At 42.0% G+C, this 18208-nt stretch overlaps 1 protein-coding gene across 1 annotated transcript in view; it reads left to right on the top strand.

Annotated features, from left to right (window-relative positions):
- Positions 1-14093, top strand: part of LOC128684702 (uncharacterized) — a 53491-nt gene extending 39398 nt beyond the window's left edge. The window contains exons 3-10 of the mRNA XM_070104465.1: positions 4069-4383; positions 4781-5119; positions 7018-7983; positions 8834-9323; positions 9441-9604; positions 10697-10801; positions 12829-12945; positions 13202-14093. Of these exons, the coding sequence (XP_069960566.1) occupies positions 4069-4383; positions 4781-5119; positions 7018-7983; positions 8834-9323; positions 9441-9604; positions 10697-10801; positions 12829-12945; positions 13202-13774 (3069 nt within the window). The 3' untranslated portion in view covers positions 13775-14093. The remainder of the gene's footprint in view (positions 1-4068; positions 4384-4780; positions 5120-7017; positions 7984-8833; positions 9324-9440; positions 9605-10696; positions 10802-12828; positions 12946-13201) is intronic.
- The last annotated feature ends 4115 nt before the right edge of the window (positions 14094-18208 follow it).

The following is an 18208-nucleotide window of genomic DNA, read 5'->3' as shown; positions in this document are numbered from 1 at the left end:
CCAGTAACCAGGTGCAGATAACATCTGGTGACAGGTACTTCACCTGAGCCAGTAACTAGGTGCAGATAACACCTGGTGACAGGTACTTCACCTGAGCCAGTAACTAGGTGCAGATAACACCTGGTGACAGGTACTTCACCTGAGCCAGTAACCAGGTGCAGATAACATCTGGTGACAGGTACTTCACCTGAGCCAGTAACTAGGTGCAGATAACACCTGGTGACAGGTACTTCACCTGAGCCAGTAACTAGGTGCAGATAACACCTGGTGACAGGTACTTCACCTGAGCCAGTAACCAGGTGCAGATAACACCTGGTGACAGGTACTTCACCTGAGCCAGTAACCAGGTGCAGATAACAACTGTTGACAGGTACTTCACCTGAGCCAGTAACTAGGTGCAGATAACACCTGGTGACAGGTACTTCACCTGAGCCAGTAACCAGGTGCAGATAACACCTGGTGACAGGTACTTCACCTGAGCCAGTAACCAGGTGCAGATAACATCTGGTGACAGGTACTTCACCTGAGCCAGTAACTAGGTGCAGATAACACCTGGTGACAGGTACTTCACCTGAGCCAGTAACTAGGTGCAGATAACACCTGGTGACAGGTACTTCACCTGAGCCAGTAACTAGGTGCAGATAACACCTGGTGACAGGTACTTCACCTGAGCCAGTAACTAGGTGCAGATAACACCTGGTGACAGGTACTTCACCTGAGCCAGTAACTAGGTGCAGATAACACCAGGTGATAAGTACTTTAGGTGACAAACAACTTCCCCTTGAATTATAATTAGTTTTCTGGTTTTGGGCAGGTGACGCTGGTATTTCACCTGCGCCTACGGAGAGTCACCTCCCACATCCCGCTACTCACCTACGCTGTCCCAGGCAATAACGAAGAAATATTTTTTGGTGAGTAGATTACAACTTAATTTATAAATAATAATATCAAGTACCAACCGATAAGAGCGTGTAAACAAGGAAAACACACACACACACACACACACACACACATATATATATATATATATATATATATATATATATATATATATATATATATATATATATATATATATATATATATATATATATATATATATATATATATATATATATATATATATATATATATATATATATATATATATATTTATAGTATGGTTATGAAGCATGGGTTTTTAATGTTGCAGCGAGGAAGAGGCTAGTGGCAGTGGGGGATGTATGTGAGGACAGTGTGTGTGCGGGGTGGCGGGGTGGCGGGGTGGCTATTATGCAGAGAATTTGGGGACCGGAGACTGGGAGGTGTGGAGCTGCAGCGACTATTATTTAAAGGGCTGAGGAGGGTTTGTTGGATTAGTTTGGACATTTAGAACGGATGGAGAAAAATAGATTTATAAATTTGGAGTGGAAAGCAGGAGGAGTAGGGATTATGCTAGGAAGGACGTCCTAGGAGTCATGTTAGAAGGAAGTCCTAGGGGTCATGCTAGGAAGGACATCCTAGGGGTCATTGTAGGAAAGACGTCCTGGGGGTCACGCTAGGAATGGCTTCCTAGCAGTCGTCCTAAGAAGGGCGTCCTAGGGGTCGTCCTAGCAATGGGGGTAAAAGGAAGTTTTGAGTGCTGGGGACTTTGACATCCAACAGGCTTGTGTGAGCATATTAGACAGGAGTGAGTCGGGGGAAGGCGTTTTTCAGGATTTGACGTGCTGTTGGAGTGTGAGAAAGGTAACATTCATGAAAGGGATTCAGGGACACCGGTTATCCGCACTTGAATCCTGGAGGTGAAAAGCACAGCGCCTGCACCCTGAAGGAGGGGTGGGAATCTTGCAGGTCTGAGGAGTCACTTCTTCTGTATCTTCAGCATGCTTCTTGTAAGACAAAGATTGAACGAGTGACAGTGAAAGTGTTTTCTTTATCAAGTTATCCTACAACAGAAATAATGGCAACAGCAACAACAGCAACAGTAGCAACAGCTGTAGTAGTAGCAGCAGCAGTGGCAACAACAAAAGTAGCAGCAGCTGCAGCAGTAGTAACAGACAGCAGCAGCAGTAGCAACAGACAGCAGCAGCAGTAGTAACAGACAGCAGCAGCAGTAGCAACAGACAGCAGCAGCAGTAGTAACAGACAGCAGCAGCAGTAGCAACAGACAGCAGCAGCAGTAGCAACAGATAGCAGCAGCAGTAGCAACAGACAGCAGCAGCAGTAGCAACAGACAGCAGCAGCAGCAGTAGCAACAGACAGCAGCAGCAGTAGCAACAGACAGCAGCAGCAGTAGCAACAGACAGCAGCAGCAGTAGCAACAGACAGCAGCAGCAGTAGCAACAGACAGCAGCAGCAGTAGCAACAGACAGCAGCAGCAGTAGCAACAGACAGCAGCAGTAGCAGTAGCAACAGGCAGTAGCAGTAGCAACAGACAGCAGCAGCAGCAGTAGCAACAGACAGCAGCAGCAGCAGTAGCAACAGACAGCAGCAGCAGCAGTAGCAACAGACAGCAGCAGTAGCAGTAGCAACAGACAGCAGCAGCAGCAGTAGCAACAGACAGCAGCAGCAGCAGTAGCAACAGACAGCAGCAGCAGCAGTAGCAACAGACAGCAGCAGTAGCAGTAGCAACAGACAGCAGCAGCAGCAGTAGCAACAGACAGCAGCAGCAGCAGTAGCAACAGACAGCAGCAGCAGTAGCAACAGACAGCAGCAGCAGTAGTAGTAGTTACTAATCGTCATGGTAGGGAGACTCCCTGAGCACAGAGCCAGTAGCGTATTTTACCATATCAGCAGTGGTGGAGAGCCTTGATACGAGCCTAGATTATGCTTGAACTCTGGTGGAGGTTGAATCCTGAAGGGGGAAGGGAGGTGAACCCCCGGGGGGTTGGCAGGTGAACCCCCGGAGGGGAGGGAGGAGGCGAACGATTGTCGTATGAAGTACTGTACTCGAGTAGATGATGTACAAATTGTGATTATCTTGGGTCTCTCTCCCCTGCCCCTTTATCCCCTCCTGCCGGAGAAAAAGTGATTAAGAAGCAGTTCTGAATTAGAGAGAGAGAGAGAGAGAGAGAGAGAGAGAGAGAGAGAGAGAGAGAGAGAGAGAGAGAGAGAGAGAGAGAGAGAGAGATAGAGAGAGAGAGAGAGAGAGAACACCATTACAGTATATAAAAACATATTACTATTGCAATAATTATATGCGCTGCCCTTCACATTACTCCGCTCCTCCATAGTAAACAATGACAAAAGCCGACGAGTGGCAAGAAAGAAACAGGTAGAGACTTCTCTTTTACCTGCGCCTTTATTTCCTTTATTTCCATGTATAGGAGTGAAGCTGATTCATTACCTCTGTAACTTGCCATGATTAGTGACCAGATCTACCTGGAGTTCATTACCTTTGTAACTAGTTCAGCTGTCATAACTTTGGGGTCCAGTCACTGGACCCATTATGTACCTTTGTAATCTTTTGACTACCGCCCACAGGATGGGTATGGGGTGCATAAAGATATTAAACTAAAGTGTGTGTGTGTGTGTGTGTGTGTGTGTGTGTGTGTGTGTGTGTGTGTGTGTGTGTGTGTGTGTGTGTGTGTGTGTGTGTGTGTGTGTGTGTGTGTGTGTGTGTGTGTGTGTGTGTGTGTGTGTGTGTGTGTGTGGTGTGTGTGACTCAACAATCAATATTTGCACCAATAACTCATTACAGTTGTGACCGGGTGTGGAAGTGTGAATTGCTCATTACTCTATAATTTGTTCATGATTGTAGCCAAAGTATAAACGTAAGTAACCATTCTACAGAATTCATTACCTTTGTAACTTGTGAGCTCATTACCTTTGTACCTAGTTCAGCTATCAAAACTTTGGGGGCCCAGTCCCTGGACCCATTACGTACCTCTGTAATCTGTAAATACCTTTGTAACTTGTCATGATTGTGACCAGACTTACCTGGAGTTCATTACCTTTGTAAATTGTGAGTTCATTACCTTTGTAAATTGTGAGTTCATTACCTCTGTAACTTGCTCAGCTATCAAAACTTTGGAGTCCAGTCCCTGGACCAATTATGTACCTCTGTAATCTTTTGACTACCGCCCACAGGATGGGTATGGGGTGCATAATAAACATATTAAACTAACTAAAAACTCTTACTCCTCTTACTTCTCCTCTTACTCCTCTTACTTCTCCTCTTACTCCTCTTACTTCTCCTCTTACTCCTCTTACTTCTCCTCTTACTCCTCTTACTTCTCCTCCTCCACAGAGTTGGTGACCAAAAAGAAAATGATGCATTTCTATTGCTGTGATGGTCGTGTGTCCCAGTCACTCAGGTTCAACAGGAAAATGTTCGTCTGGCAACATATCTCCGTCTCTCTAGACCTGGAGGCTGGTCTCTTGCGAGTGATCTACGATGATCTGGTAGGTATTCTCTCTTTTTCTCAAGTGACTTTCTCTCTTAAACATCAGCTCAGTCTTCCTATTTTTAACAAAGCTCAAGATTTGAAGATTTGAACCTTGGCATGTGATATTATTTTTATCTCACGAGGTTTGCCTCGTTGAGTTGATAAGACAAACTTAATCTGAGTGATCTTATCTCCACCGTATTTTCCACCTCCTATCAGCTTCACTCATGTATGTAGTGTTTTTTCCAGTTAGTGTGTAACAAAACGCAAATGATGTGTACAGACATTTCTTTTTACAGACAGGTGTTTAAACTTTTAAATGTATGATCCATGCAGAGTTAACCTTCCTTTTTTAATGGGAAAATAGTTTAGTTCATGAGTAATTTTCTTTTACATTTGAATGTGTTAATGAGGTATATAACTGGCGGCATCCTGGAGTCTCTAGCTTCCTTCCAGCAGAATCTGTAGCCTTCCTTCCAGCAGAATCTGTAGCCTTCCTTCCAGCAGAATCTGTAGCCTTCCTTCCAGCAGAATCTGTAGCCTTCCTTCCAGCAGAATCTACAGCCTTCCTTCCAGCAGAATCTGTAGCCTTCCTTCCAGCAGAATCTACAGCCTTCCTTCCAGCAGAATCTATAGCCTTCCTTCCAGCAGAATCTGTAGCCTTCCTTCCAGCAGAATCTATAGCCTTCCTTCCAGCAGAATCTATAGCCTTCCTTCCAGCAGAATATCTAGCCTTCCTTCCAGCAGAATCTGTAGCCTTTTTTCCAGCAGAATCTGTAGCCTTCCTTCCAGCAGAATCTATAGCCTTCCTTAGCCTTCCTTCCAGCAGATTCTGTAGCCTTCCTTCTACCAGAATCTCTAGCATCCTTCCAGCAGAATCTCTAGCTTTCCTTTCAGCAGAATTTCTAGCTTCCAGCAGAATTTCTAGCCTTCCTTCCTTCCAGCAGAATTTCTAGCCTTCCTTCCAGCAGAATCTCCAGCCTTCCTTCCAGCAGAATCTCCAGCCTTCCTTCCAGCAGAATCTCCAGCCTTCCTTCCAACAGAATCTGTAGCCTTCCTTCCATCAGAATCTGTAGCCTTCCTTCCAGCAGAATCTGTAGCCTTCCTTCCATCAGAATCTGTAGCCTTCCTTCCAGCAGAATCTCTAGCTTCCTTCCAGCAGAATATCTAGCCTTCCTTCCAGCAGAATCTATAACCTTCCTTCCAGCAGAATCTCTATCGATAAATTAGACACATGTGCAACTCTTGGGTATCTTTATTGAGGAAACGTTTCGCCACACAGTGGCTTCATCAGTCCATACGTAGGAGAAACTTGAAGAACAGGAGGAGAATGAGGTAATCAGTCCCTCAACCTTGAGTCGATGTGTTCAGTCCATCAATCTTGAATAGAATAACGTTTCCTCAATAAAGATACCCAAGAGTTGCACATGTGTCTAATTTATCAACATGTCGGTTCTCTGAACCATTCATCTACAGAATCTCTATCCTTCCTTCCAGCAGAATCTGTAGCCTTCTTTCCAGCAGAATCTCTATCCTTCCTTCCAGCAGAATCTGTAGCCTTCTTTCCAGCAGAATCTCTATCCTTCCTTCCAGCAGAATCTCTCTCTTAACTGAGTGGGTCGTCATGTAACTAAAAATTTAGCAATTAGAAATGTCCATATTACTATTGAGAAACAAGGCATTACCATCCCTTTGATCTATAAGAATATGGCATTCCACCCCCCCTCCCCATCCTCGTTTTGTTCTCAGCCTCCAATATTAAGACAAATGTGTGTAACAATATTGGTAGAATTACTGGTGATATGTTCAGTAACTAATGAGACACTGCACATATTTTTGGCTCTCCAGGAGCGAAAATGTAGGTGCAACACATATATTACAAGGGCACAATGGTAAAGATATCAGGGTGAGGTATAACACAAACACTGTATTAGGCCTACTGGCCTATGCTGCTAGTAGTAATTCCTAACTTTGCACTTGTGTCCTTTTACCTAACTTACTGTTGGTAATTCTACCCGCGTTAATACAGGCTTGGTGTTGTTTCCCCGACGTACACCACATCACAGCCTCCACCAGGGATTATGTAAACTGATGGTTCTGGGGAGGACCTTGATGGATTTGCTACTTGCTATGACCACACTATAGAGATACAATTCCATTTTCCCTCAGATACCTAAAAACACCACCTATCCTCTTTTCTCCCCTTATCTGTTTCTTGCTTCACCTCGTCTCTCAGATTTATCTGCTGACGTGTCCACTCCCAAATATCTAAATACATTCATTTAATACTCTCTCCCTTTTTATTTCCTAAACTTTTTGTTGCTCTCACATCCATGTTAGTACAATAAGAAGGGCGTCTGTTTGGTGCTCAGCAGACGGAGGATCGAGCCTCCACCACGTTTTGAGCTGAGTGGCCCACGTGGGTTTAGCGCTTAACACGAGTTATTTATTTTAGTTGTTACTCTCATCAAAAATTACACATGAATATGTATTGATCATCAGGGCTCGAATAGGTCAGTCAGGCTCCAGTAGAGAAGTAGGGTTCCAGTATATCATAAGGGCTCCTGCAGGTCAGCTGGGTTTCAGTAAATCAGTCAGGTTCGAATCCCAATGCTATACTTACACAAGATATTGTTCTAATGGCTTGTAGGACTACCTTATACACCTGGAGCCGTCCAAGTCAGAACATGGAGGTGTGGAACAACTGAAGATTCGTGGAGGAGGTCGTTTAGTCGTCGGCCAGAAGCTGTACTCTCTGCAGGGCGACTTTATCATACAGGAGACCCTAGATGGTGAAGTCGGCGACTACAGGATTTACGACATCGCTTTGGAACACTCACAGATAGTTGAACTGCTAAACTGTAGAGACGTACCCGAGCTGAAACAGCCGTTGATAAATCTAGAAAACGGGGCGCTGAAGGCGAGGGGACCTACCACGATGCGCAACATGTCCTTGGGAGAGATCTGCTCTGGTCACATTACCGGGTTCTATCTTTTCTTCTCCGAGAAGACGATTTTCCAGCACGCGTACTCCTGGTGTAGTAAGCTGCATGGAAGCCTCATCCTCCCCGAGGACAACCAGACTAACGCTTACTTCTTCGACAAGTTCGTGAGTTACAAGGAACAGTGCCACAACATCTGGACGCATCTCTTTTGGATGGGCTCCAAGGGAAACCTAACGACCCAGCAGTGGCTCAAACTCTCAGACAAGACTCCAGTAACGTGGCATCCCTTCATCAAAGAATATACAACAGTCTCGCCGGAGTTCCAGTGCATAGCCGCTGTGACGCACAGGCCTTACCAATGGGCTGCGTGCCCATGTGATATAGAAACTTGCATCGTATGTAACTTTACCAGCTATCCTACGATGAGGCTGCGAGGACTCTGTGAGGACTCGACTTTAGATCGCAGCTTCTCCTTTCGTGACAACGAGAACTTCGAGCTTATCTTAGATGGGATGAAGCATATAATGATTCGCAAAGAGAACGGCTCATGGGTTATGAGGAGCAGAGTGTACGATGAAGTCTCGGCTGTTATGCTCTCCCGGTGGAAAGGTGAATACCCTGTGGGAGTTCACACCTGGAGAGTGCACGGCGACAGGTGCTTGCAAGAGGAGGTGAGTCCTGCCGCATCTTGTTACACCCCCTTTAGCTATTACTTTTCTGGCCATGACGACAATAATGTAAGCACGAGGTTAGTGACTACTAAATTAATCAGACTTTCAACCCATGGGCATCTGATATGTCACCTCCTTCATGTTACTGTGTTCGTGGGATAACGTTTAATCTGTAAGAGTCATAAGTACTTGGAAATGAGAGATAATGAGACATGATTTGAAGAAGGGAAGGGTGATATCAATTCCTTATCACAAGAAGCCTTTACTAGCATCAAAGGCCCCTTACAGCGTGCGTCACTGTCTGCTCAGGGACCTATACTGATTTAGCAGTTTTCATGAATATAATAAGAGCAATAATAATGTACAGCATTACGTGCAAAACAAGCTACATGCGGATGAAATTCTTTGGCTCTAGATCTTTCGCACTCTCGTGCGTCATCAGGAGCTATGTAATGTTGCAAGACAGCAACAGATAGGAGGGGAAATTCTCTGAGGGAAAGCAGTCTAAGTCTGTGACAAAGGCTGCCACTGATACCTTCTGCCTTGCTTCAAAGAATTTCCCTTCCTATCTGTTGCTGTCTTGCAACACTGCATAGCTTCTGATGACGCACGAAAGTGCGAAAGATCTAGGCTAAAGATTTTCATTGTTAACATCGCCTGTTTGTAAGTGTATTGCACAATATTTATTCAGGTACAATTTTAATGCCTTGATTTTAATTAACAAAATAAAGAGTGCGCTTAAAGAGGAACATGTTGATAGTTTTATCTTATGTTACATTGACCGTTGATAACTTATTGTTAACGTTATGACGATCACTGCGGCCACAGATGCCATTGATGTCATCAACAGGTGCAGCTGCTTCTCACCTCCTGCAGCAGCGACGAGTACACGTGTGACGACGGCACTTGTATCTCCAAGACCAGTCGTTGTGACCTCAGCATTGAGTGTGGCGACCAGAGCGACGAGATGAATTGTAACGTCGTCCAGGTCCCTGTGGGCTACTCTCCATCCCTGCCTCCCCCAACACTCCTCTCCAGCCCCGTCCCTATCCTCTTCTCCCTCAACATCACCTCAGTCAGGGAGTTCAATCTCGCCTCCTTCACTATCAGCATCGACTCCACCCTCGAACTCAAATGGAAAGATCGCAGACTCAAGTTTAACAACCTTCAGCAGAACTTCCGGGCTAACAAGGTGAAGGAGGTGAAGGATGTGTGGACGCCGACGCTGGCTATCGCAGACGGCACGCACAGCGTCGCGCAGCAGCAGATACAGACGGAGGCAGTCTTCATTAACAGGACCTCACGACCTCTACCAGACGATGACCACATAATTCGCGAAGGTTAGTAGATTAACACTACCAAGAATAACAATAATAATACTATACTAAAAATATGACTTCCATCACTATTACTACCAACAATAATAATAAAGTTAGTGACAATGATGCTTCGTTCAGACACTGTATACAGCGGGGGGGAGAATGTGTTGATTCATCACGAGGAATCGAGTTTAACCTTCAAGTGCCACTTCAGACTCCAGCTTTATCCGTTCGACAAGCAACTTTGTTCCATTATTTACCGCTTGCAAGACGTCTCCAAGGATCTCGGCGTTCTTGTGAAGGTGAGTTGGATTGCTGGAGGATCCTTAGCGTTTTTGTGAAAGTAATGGGATTAGTTGCATTTTAAGGCGTTCCTGTAACTGTAAGATAATAACAATAATAATGATAATAATAATAATAACAATAATAGTAATAATAATAATAATAATAATAAATTTATTTCTACAAGTATATGTACAAGGTATACAGATCATAGTTGACATCAATGACATACTACTATATAGAAAGCCTCTTGTTATGCTGAGCATTTCCCGCAAATTAGGTCAGTTTTGTTCCCCAGGATGCGACCCACACCGGTCGACTAACACCCAGGTACTTATTTTAATGATGGTGACCATGGATAATAGGTGTAAGGAAACACGCTCAATGTCTCTACCCTCGCCGGGAATCGAACCCGAACCCTCAGCGTGTGAAGTGAGAGCTTTTGCCACCAGGTGGCATTCAAGATGCTGGCCGGTTCAAGACGTTCCTGTAACTGTAAAATAGATCACAGGCGGGTTCATGGTGTTCCTCAGTCACTCAGCCTCAGGCTGTGGGACTGAGCCTGAGGGACTGATTACCTCAAAGTCCTCCCCTTTCTGCATTGGACTGAAGAAGTCACTGTGTGGTGAAATATTTCCAGAATAAAGATACCCAAATATTGCGAAAGTGTCTTATTTATTAACCTGTCGAAACGTTGTTAAGATTATCCCTATTTAATATATCAGATGTCATAATGAATAATCTTTGTAATGAATAATCTATAATAATAATAATAATAATAATAATAATAATAATGATAATAATAAAATAGGCAAGATTTATAGTTTTTTTTGGAGTTGAATAGGCCTACTCTTATCAGTTTTAATACGTTACGAATTTCCTGTCTAGACGATATGCGTGGTAGAGCATAGATCAAGCGCCCGAGTGCTGCTTTATGATATCTACAGCGATAAGAGTGACTTCAAAACCCATTTTTACCTAGCCAAGCAGTGTGATTTTTTTTTTTTTTAGATTTTAAAACGACTGCAGCTTTACGTTTCTGATAAACAACTTTCGTGTCGACAAAAACAAGTGTTATTTCCTGCTTCTTCCATATATGTATTTGCTTGCAGGACGGGACCGGAGTACATTTCCTGGGCACACGTCAGTTGCTGGAATACAGCCTCGTCTCGGAGAAGTGTTCTTACTATACTCTAAGTGAAGTTAGCTACGTGGAGGTCAGGGTAACTTACATTACAGTTCTCTCTCTCTCTCTCTCTCTCTCTCTCTCTCTCTCTCTCTCTCTCTCTCTCTCTCTCTCTCTCTCTCTCTCTCTCTCTCTCTCTCTCTCTCTCACTCTCTTTCTCTCTCTCATAATTCACATGACTGTCTTTGTAATCAGAGTGTTCATTTACAAGTCTGGCTGTTGTTATTTACAACTAACACTTCAGATAACAGACTTACCGTGCAAGTCTCATATCTTACTTGCAGGTAAGGCTCTTCTTCAAGAACTGGCTAGCTCACACTGTGTATTACATACACAGGTAATAAATGTCCTGTGACCTGGTCGTAATTTGAAGCAAAACAAACTCAGCAGATAGACTATAACTTGTACAGTATTTCCTTTATCAGGTATAATTTGCCAGGTATATACATGTATATATGTCACGGTGACAGAATGGCAAAAGCAAAAACCAGCTGGCAGGCGTCTGGCAAAGGCTGACCGCAAGTAAACCACTGAACCATATCGCCTCAGCACTTGACGAGCTTGCCTGTGATTGGATAATGAACCAAGGTACTGATTTAACGACGGGTACCTTAATAATCGTTAAACCCTTAGCACCTGGTTCGCTGGTTGGGAGGCAGCCCATATGGAAGTGTGCACGTACGTACACCGAATAAATTGTAATGTACTTTTTGCATACCGTACCTTTACCTTACCTTTGATATACCTTTGAAGAGTTTCGAGAGTTTCACTACTCTCGGAGCCCGGCCATGGGCCAGGCTCGTCTGGTGCTTGCCTGGTCTGTTGCTGCTGGAGGCCCGCTGCCCCACATATCCATCACAGCCTGGTTGAGCTGGCACCTGGTGAAGATACTTGTACAGTTTCCTCCTGAAGGCTTCTACACTTGTTTCAGCAGTGTTTCTGATATCTTCTGGTAAGATATTGAATAGTCTGGGACCCCGGATGTTGATACAGTGTTCCCTTGTTGTCACCACCGCACCCCTGCTCCTCACTGGGTTTATTTTACACTCCCTCCCAAATCTCTCACTCCAGTATGTTGTTGTGGCAGTGTGCAAATTTGTGACCAGACCCTCGAGTACTTTCAAGGTATATATTATCATGTATTTTTCTCTTCTCCGCTCCAGTGAGTACATGTTCAAGACTTGAAGACGTTCCCAGTAATTTAGGTGCTTTAATGGCTCAATGTGAGCAGTAAACGATCTTTGTATTTGTTACAGCTCTGATATTTCTCCTGCTTTGGACGGAGTCGCCAGCACTGAGCAATATTCTAAATGAGGGAGCACTAGCTCCCTCATTATTTCCCTTGTTTTGAAAGTTCTCAATACCCACCCAGTCATCTTCCTGGCTGTCGTGATCTTTGTCTTGTTATGGTCTTTAAAAGAAAGATCAGCTGACATAATTATTCCTAGGTCTTTTACGTGTTCCTTAAGTTCTATTTGGTGACCCTCTTGAGTTTTGTATATAGTGTTCCTTTTGAGTTCTTCATTCTTTCCATACCTAATCAGCTGGAACTTATCACCACTAAACGTCATGTTGTTCTCCACTGCCCACTGGAAAACCCTGCTTATGTCTTCCTGTACTTTTTCAGTGTCCTCTACCGTACTGACTTTCATTCTTATTTTAGTGTCATCTGTAAATGATGATACAAAAGTGTGCCAGGTGTTTATATCTATGTCTGCTATGAGGATGAGAAACAGCAGAGGTGCCAGGACAGTGCCTTGGGGCACTGAGCTTTTGACCTCGCTGATGCTGGATCTCGATCTGTTTTTACTGCTATTTTTTTGTGTTCTGTGTGTTAGGAACCCGAAAATCCATCTGCCTACCTTCCCCGTCATGCCCATGGCCTGCATTTTGTGCGCTATCATTCCATGATCACATTTGTCAAATGCCTTTGAAAAATCTGTGTAAATCACATCTGCGTTTTGGTCGTCTTCCAGTGCCTCCGTAATTCTGTCATAATGGTTCAGCAGCTGTGACAAGCATGCCATAGTGTGTTCTTTTAAGTGTTATCACTTACAGGTTGAGCTCTACTTCAGGAACCAGTATGGCTACTATATAGGGAACACCTTCCTCCCTTGCATCCTGCTGGTGATCATATGCTGGCTGTGTTTCTTCTTTCACATCTCTGACTTCCAGGTGGGTGGGCGCCTGCCTCTCACTAGTTGTCATAATAATAATAATAATAATAATAATAATAATAATAATAATAATAATAATAATAATAATAATAATAATTATTATTATTATTATTATTATTTAAAAATTTATATTGTTGATATCTCTCACGCTCAAAACTAGAACATAAATTATTACAGTATTTGTAACCTTAAGATTATTGCATTTCATAATATCAGGAAATAAATTGCCCACTCTGTATTATTGCCCTTGACAGGATCGCATCATGGTGTCGTTAACATCACTGCTGGTGCTGGCCACCTTCTTCACACAGACCAGTCAGAGCATACCCAAGACCTCTTACCTGAAGCTCATCGACGTGTGGTTCATCGTCCTCATCGCCAAAGACTTCGTCATCATGGTCGCTCTTGTGTACATCGAAGTCCTCCGCTTGCGGTCTCAGGAGGAGGAGGAGACGTTGAAGGGAGTGTCACTGGTGGTGCCGGTAGTATCCAGGTCTCAGAAGAACGCCATGGCTTGGTATGGATACCCTAGCCTTGATGGGAAAACCAAAGAAGTAGTGGATAAAGAGGGGTTATGCCGGAGAGGCAGAGAGGACTCTCGTAACAAGAAGGTTCCCAACAAAGTCCCGGCAAGTACAAGAGTTGCTGGTGGCACTGCGGGAGCTTCCAGTTCTTTTATGGGTAGGAAAGATTACAATGGAAATATTCCAGTCAGTCTGAAGGCCAAGAAGGTGAACAGAATGTTTCTGTACCTCTTTGGAGTGATGGTGGGCCTCCTGCTGTTGTGCTTTGCTGCCATGTGTATCTTCAGCGCTCTAAGTAACTGACCTGCTGCATTGTCTCTCGGTAACCTACTGTATTCTCTAAGTAACTGGCCTGATCTATTATTATTCTGATCCGTCGAAGGGTGTGTCTAGTTGCTTGTGAATGACTTTTGATTCAAGGATTTGGAGCTTCTTTCCCCTCACTTGGATCAAACCTGACTGCCTGCCATGTCAACACACGACTCTTCACTTACAAAGAGCGACATTATCTGCCCGAGGCGATAATTACCTGCCTTAATGTAATTTGTGTAAATTGTCAAGTGTCTTCCTAATTATCTATCTTACTTTTATTTTTCGTTTCTTTTGTTCACGTTCTTCTTGTATGCACACACACACACACACATATATATATATATATATATATATATATATATATATATATATATATATATATATATATATATATATATATATATATATATATATATATATATATCTGATCCTCAAAATCACATATGCCTGCTGAGTGCCCAAGCCTCTACCACTTAAAACCTTCTTCATACCTGACTTTTCAATTCACTCATTTCCCGAACGTCCCCTTTCCTTCCTTCCACCCCATATTTAAATACCCTCTTGCTCATCCTATTCTACTCCATCGTCTCTAAACGTCGGGACCACATTAACAACCCTTCCTCAGCCATCCGAATTATATTTCCGCTAACACAACACTATTATCAAATTTCTACATTCCTAATTCTCTGCATAATATTCACAGCACACATTACTCTCAGAAACAGCATCTCCACTGCCTGCAACCTCCTCCTCGCTGCGACGTTCATTATACTTCGGACCTCAATATAAATGTTGGTACCAGTATACCCTGGTATATTCCTTTTTTTTTGTCTCCATAGACATACGTTCTTTCAATAGATACCTCAACACACCATCTCTGATTCACCTCGTCTTCCACAGTCCTATTTACCGACACATCCACTACCAAGTATCTAAATACATTCACTTTCTCCATAGTTTTGCTCTAATTCCACATCAGATCTTTTCCCTGCCTAAATTTTTTGGTTACTCTCATCACCTTGCTCTTTCCTGTGTGTGAACTTTTAATTTCTCTCTTACGTGCTCTCTTACACGCCTGCACCAACCTTCACATTAGTAAAGAGCATCTGTGATGACCCTCATTTCGTATCAGATTCTTTATCTTTTAATCTAACACCTTTTCCCAACACTCTAGCAGACACTTTTTTAACAACCCCATCTATAAATATATTAAGTAACATTGATGATATCAAACATCCCTGTCTATAAAACCTACATTTACTAGAAAATTACCCACCGTCTCTCCTGCATATCGTAACCTAAGCCTCACTATGCTCATAATAACAATTTGCTGCTTTTAGTAATCTGCCACATATTCCATAGATTGAAAACATCTGCCACATTTCTTCCTTATTCCCCCTATCATATTCTTTTCTAAATCCATGTGACCAAAGGGTTCCTTGCCTTTATCTAGGTGTTCACTTGCATTCTTCATTGTAAACACTTGGTCTCTATATTCCCTAACCTTCCTAAATCCTCCTTGTTCCTCTGTATTCATACTTTCTTGTTCACCCCTAACTTTTTCACTTTACCTAGTATACTTGGTGTATGTACAGCATTTATGCCCCTATATGTCCTATTCCCTCTTCTCTTTTCCTCTTTGTTCTCTGTCAGTCCTTACATGCCATCCCTTCTTTCATGAACACAGTAAACATACAAACCGCTCTCTAAGCTATATCGCACCAGCCTTTAGCATTTCACGGTTAATCCTGTATATCAGAGCTACTGTCCTCACCTTCACTCACATCTGGTCTTGGGTCACACCGGATGTTATGCCTCCTCTGTCCAGTGCATAAAATCGCTGCCTTTTTCTCTTCAAACGTTGATATGTAGGGACACCTAAACAGAAATCTTCCTGCCATCTTTCCAGTTCCACCGCTTCTACCCAGGCCGTCTTGATTACTTCTTTCCAAAACCTTTTCTCATGTTCTTAAATGATTGTTGATAGTCATCTAGAGAGAGAGAGAAAGTGCTTCTGTAATATTATTGACCAATATTCTTTTCCTCTCTCTAAAAAAAAAAAACATAAATGATACGATAAACATATTACTCACAGTAAGATAAAACTGGGAATCCCTGCAGAATGCTATCGTCAGAAATCAAAGAAAAAAAAAGCCTGACCCCTCGTTGGCTCATCGATTTACTCACTGGGAAGCACTAAATTCGCAAGAGTTATACGGTAGCCAGCTGTGTGTCACCTACAAGACGCACCTATCAAGATTACTGAACTTCTTAAGTAATATTTGAGACGACACAAGAGCTTCTTAACCTTTGGTACACTAAGACTGGTGTCGTGGTGGAAAACGTACCCAGTTACGTACCTAATTAATCGTGTACCTAATATACCTGGTACCAAATTCGTATTACAACTCGTTAATTTTTATTCAGCAAACTGGCTGTGTCCCACCGAGTCAGAGTGACCTAAAACGAAAGTTTATCTTTCTATAAATTTAGTAATATATACAGGAGAAGGTGTTACTAGCCCCTTGCTCCCGGTATTTTAGTCGCCTCTAACAACATGCATGGCTTACGGAGGAAGAATTCTGTTCCACTTCCCCATGGAGAACTATATATTATTATTGTTATTATTATTATTATTATTATTATTATTATTATCATTATTATTATTATTATTATTATTATTATTATTATTATTATTATTATTATTATTATTATTATTATTATTATTATTATTATTATTATTATTATTATTATTATTATTATTATTATTATTATTATTATTATTATTATTATTATTATTATTATTATTATTATTATTATTATTATTATTATTATTATCATTATTATTATTATTATTGTTATTATTATTATTATTATTATTATTATTATTATTATTATTATTATTATTATTATTATTATTATTATTATTATTATTATCAATAATAATAATAATAATATTATTATTATTATTAATATTATAATCATCAATATTATTACTATTATTATTATTATCAATAATGATATTATTATTATTATCAATAGTAATATTATTATTGTTATTATCATTAATAATAATATTATAATCATCAATATTATTACTATTATAATTATCAATAATAATATTATTATAATTATCAATATTATTATTGTAATTATTATCAATAATAATATTATTATAATTATCAATGTTATTATTGTTATTATTATCATAAAAATGTGGTAAATCCCTATGGTTGTTAATGGTGTAGTGATGGAGAGAGAGAGAGAGAGAGAGAGTGAGAGAGTGAGAGAGAGAGTGAGAGAGAGAGTGAGTGAGTGAGAGGACAGCGTGAAACAAGCTTTTATGCCACAAGACGGGCAGAAAGCAGCAACTTCACTCTGGCTGTACCCTTCTCCAGAAATCACTCCATCTGAGATCATACATACCCAGGATGACTCGAGTATGGAACACATTCGTACAGCATAATGATGTCAACGAGATAAGTCAGTTGATCAAATGAAAATGCTGGCCAGATGGCTCAACTTCATCCTGTTTCCTACTTGTATGTCTCATAACAATAAAATAGCTTTCAAATGAGCTGAGTAGGTAATAGCCTTAGCTTAATAAAGTTAGGAATCCTTAACCTGTAAAGAGCTGTCAATAAAGCTAGGATCCTTAACCTTGTCAAACCTGTGAAAAAAGAGAGAGAGAGAGAGAGAAGAGAGAGAGAGAGAGAGAGAGAGAGAGAGAGAGAGAGGGCAGAGAGAGAGAGAGAGAGAGAGAGAGAGAGAGAGAGAGAGAGAGAGAGAGAGAGAGAGAGAGAGAGAGAGAGAGAGAGAGAGAAGAGAGAGAGAGAGAGAGAGAGAGAGAGAGAGAGAGAGAGAGAGTTAGAGAGAGAGAGAAAGAGAGAGAGAGAGAGAGAGAGAGAGAGACAGAGAGAGAGAGAGAGACAGAGAGAGAGAGAGAGAGAGAGAGAGAGAGAGAGCGAGAAGTGCAGGCTCTACGCTATGTCTCCTCAGTGATTACCTTCATGGTAGATCTCTAAGTGTAGTCCTCAATGGAACGGAATCAGCAAGGCATCCTATTGGGGCAAGTGTTCCACAAGGAAGCGTGCTGGGTCCACTGTTATGGAGTGTCTACTTCAACGACCTTCTTCATCTCATCCCAGAATCACATGCATATGCAGACGACTGTACACTGACATTCACTTATCCAAGAGAAGAAATGCCAGGTGCTCTAAGCTACATCAATCACCAGCTGAGAGCTATATCAGCTGGGGGAAATAGATGGCAAGTAACATTTGCACCTGAGAAAACGCAAATGATGATCGTCTCTGGGCACCATGATGGTAATGCTGGTGCAGTAGTACGGATGAATGGGACGATGTTGGCACCTGGAGAAGAAGTTGATATCCTTGGGGTGAAATTTGACTCCAAACTAACCAT

Source organism: Cherax quadricarinatus, chromosome 5, assembly GCF_038502225.1.
Source record: "Cherax quadricarinatus isolate ZL_2023a chromosome 5, ASM3850222v1, whole genome shotgun sequence".
NCBI classification, from domain to species: Eukaryota; Metazoa; Arthropoda; class Malacostraca; order Decapoda; family Parastacidae; genus Cherax; species Cherax quadricarinatus.
Note: the sequence above shows the minus strand (reverse complement) of the source record. Positions and strands in the feature narration are given on the sequence as shown.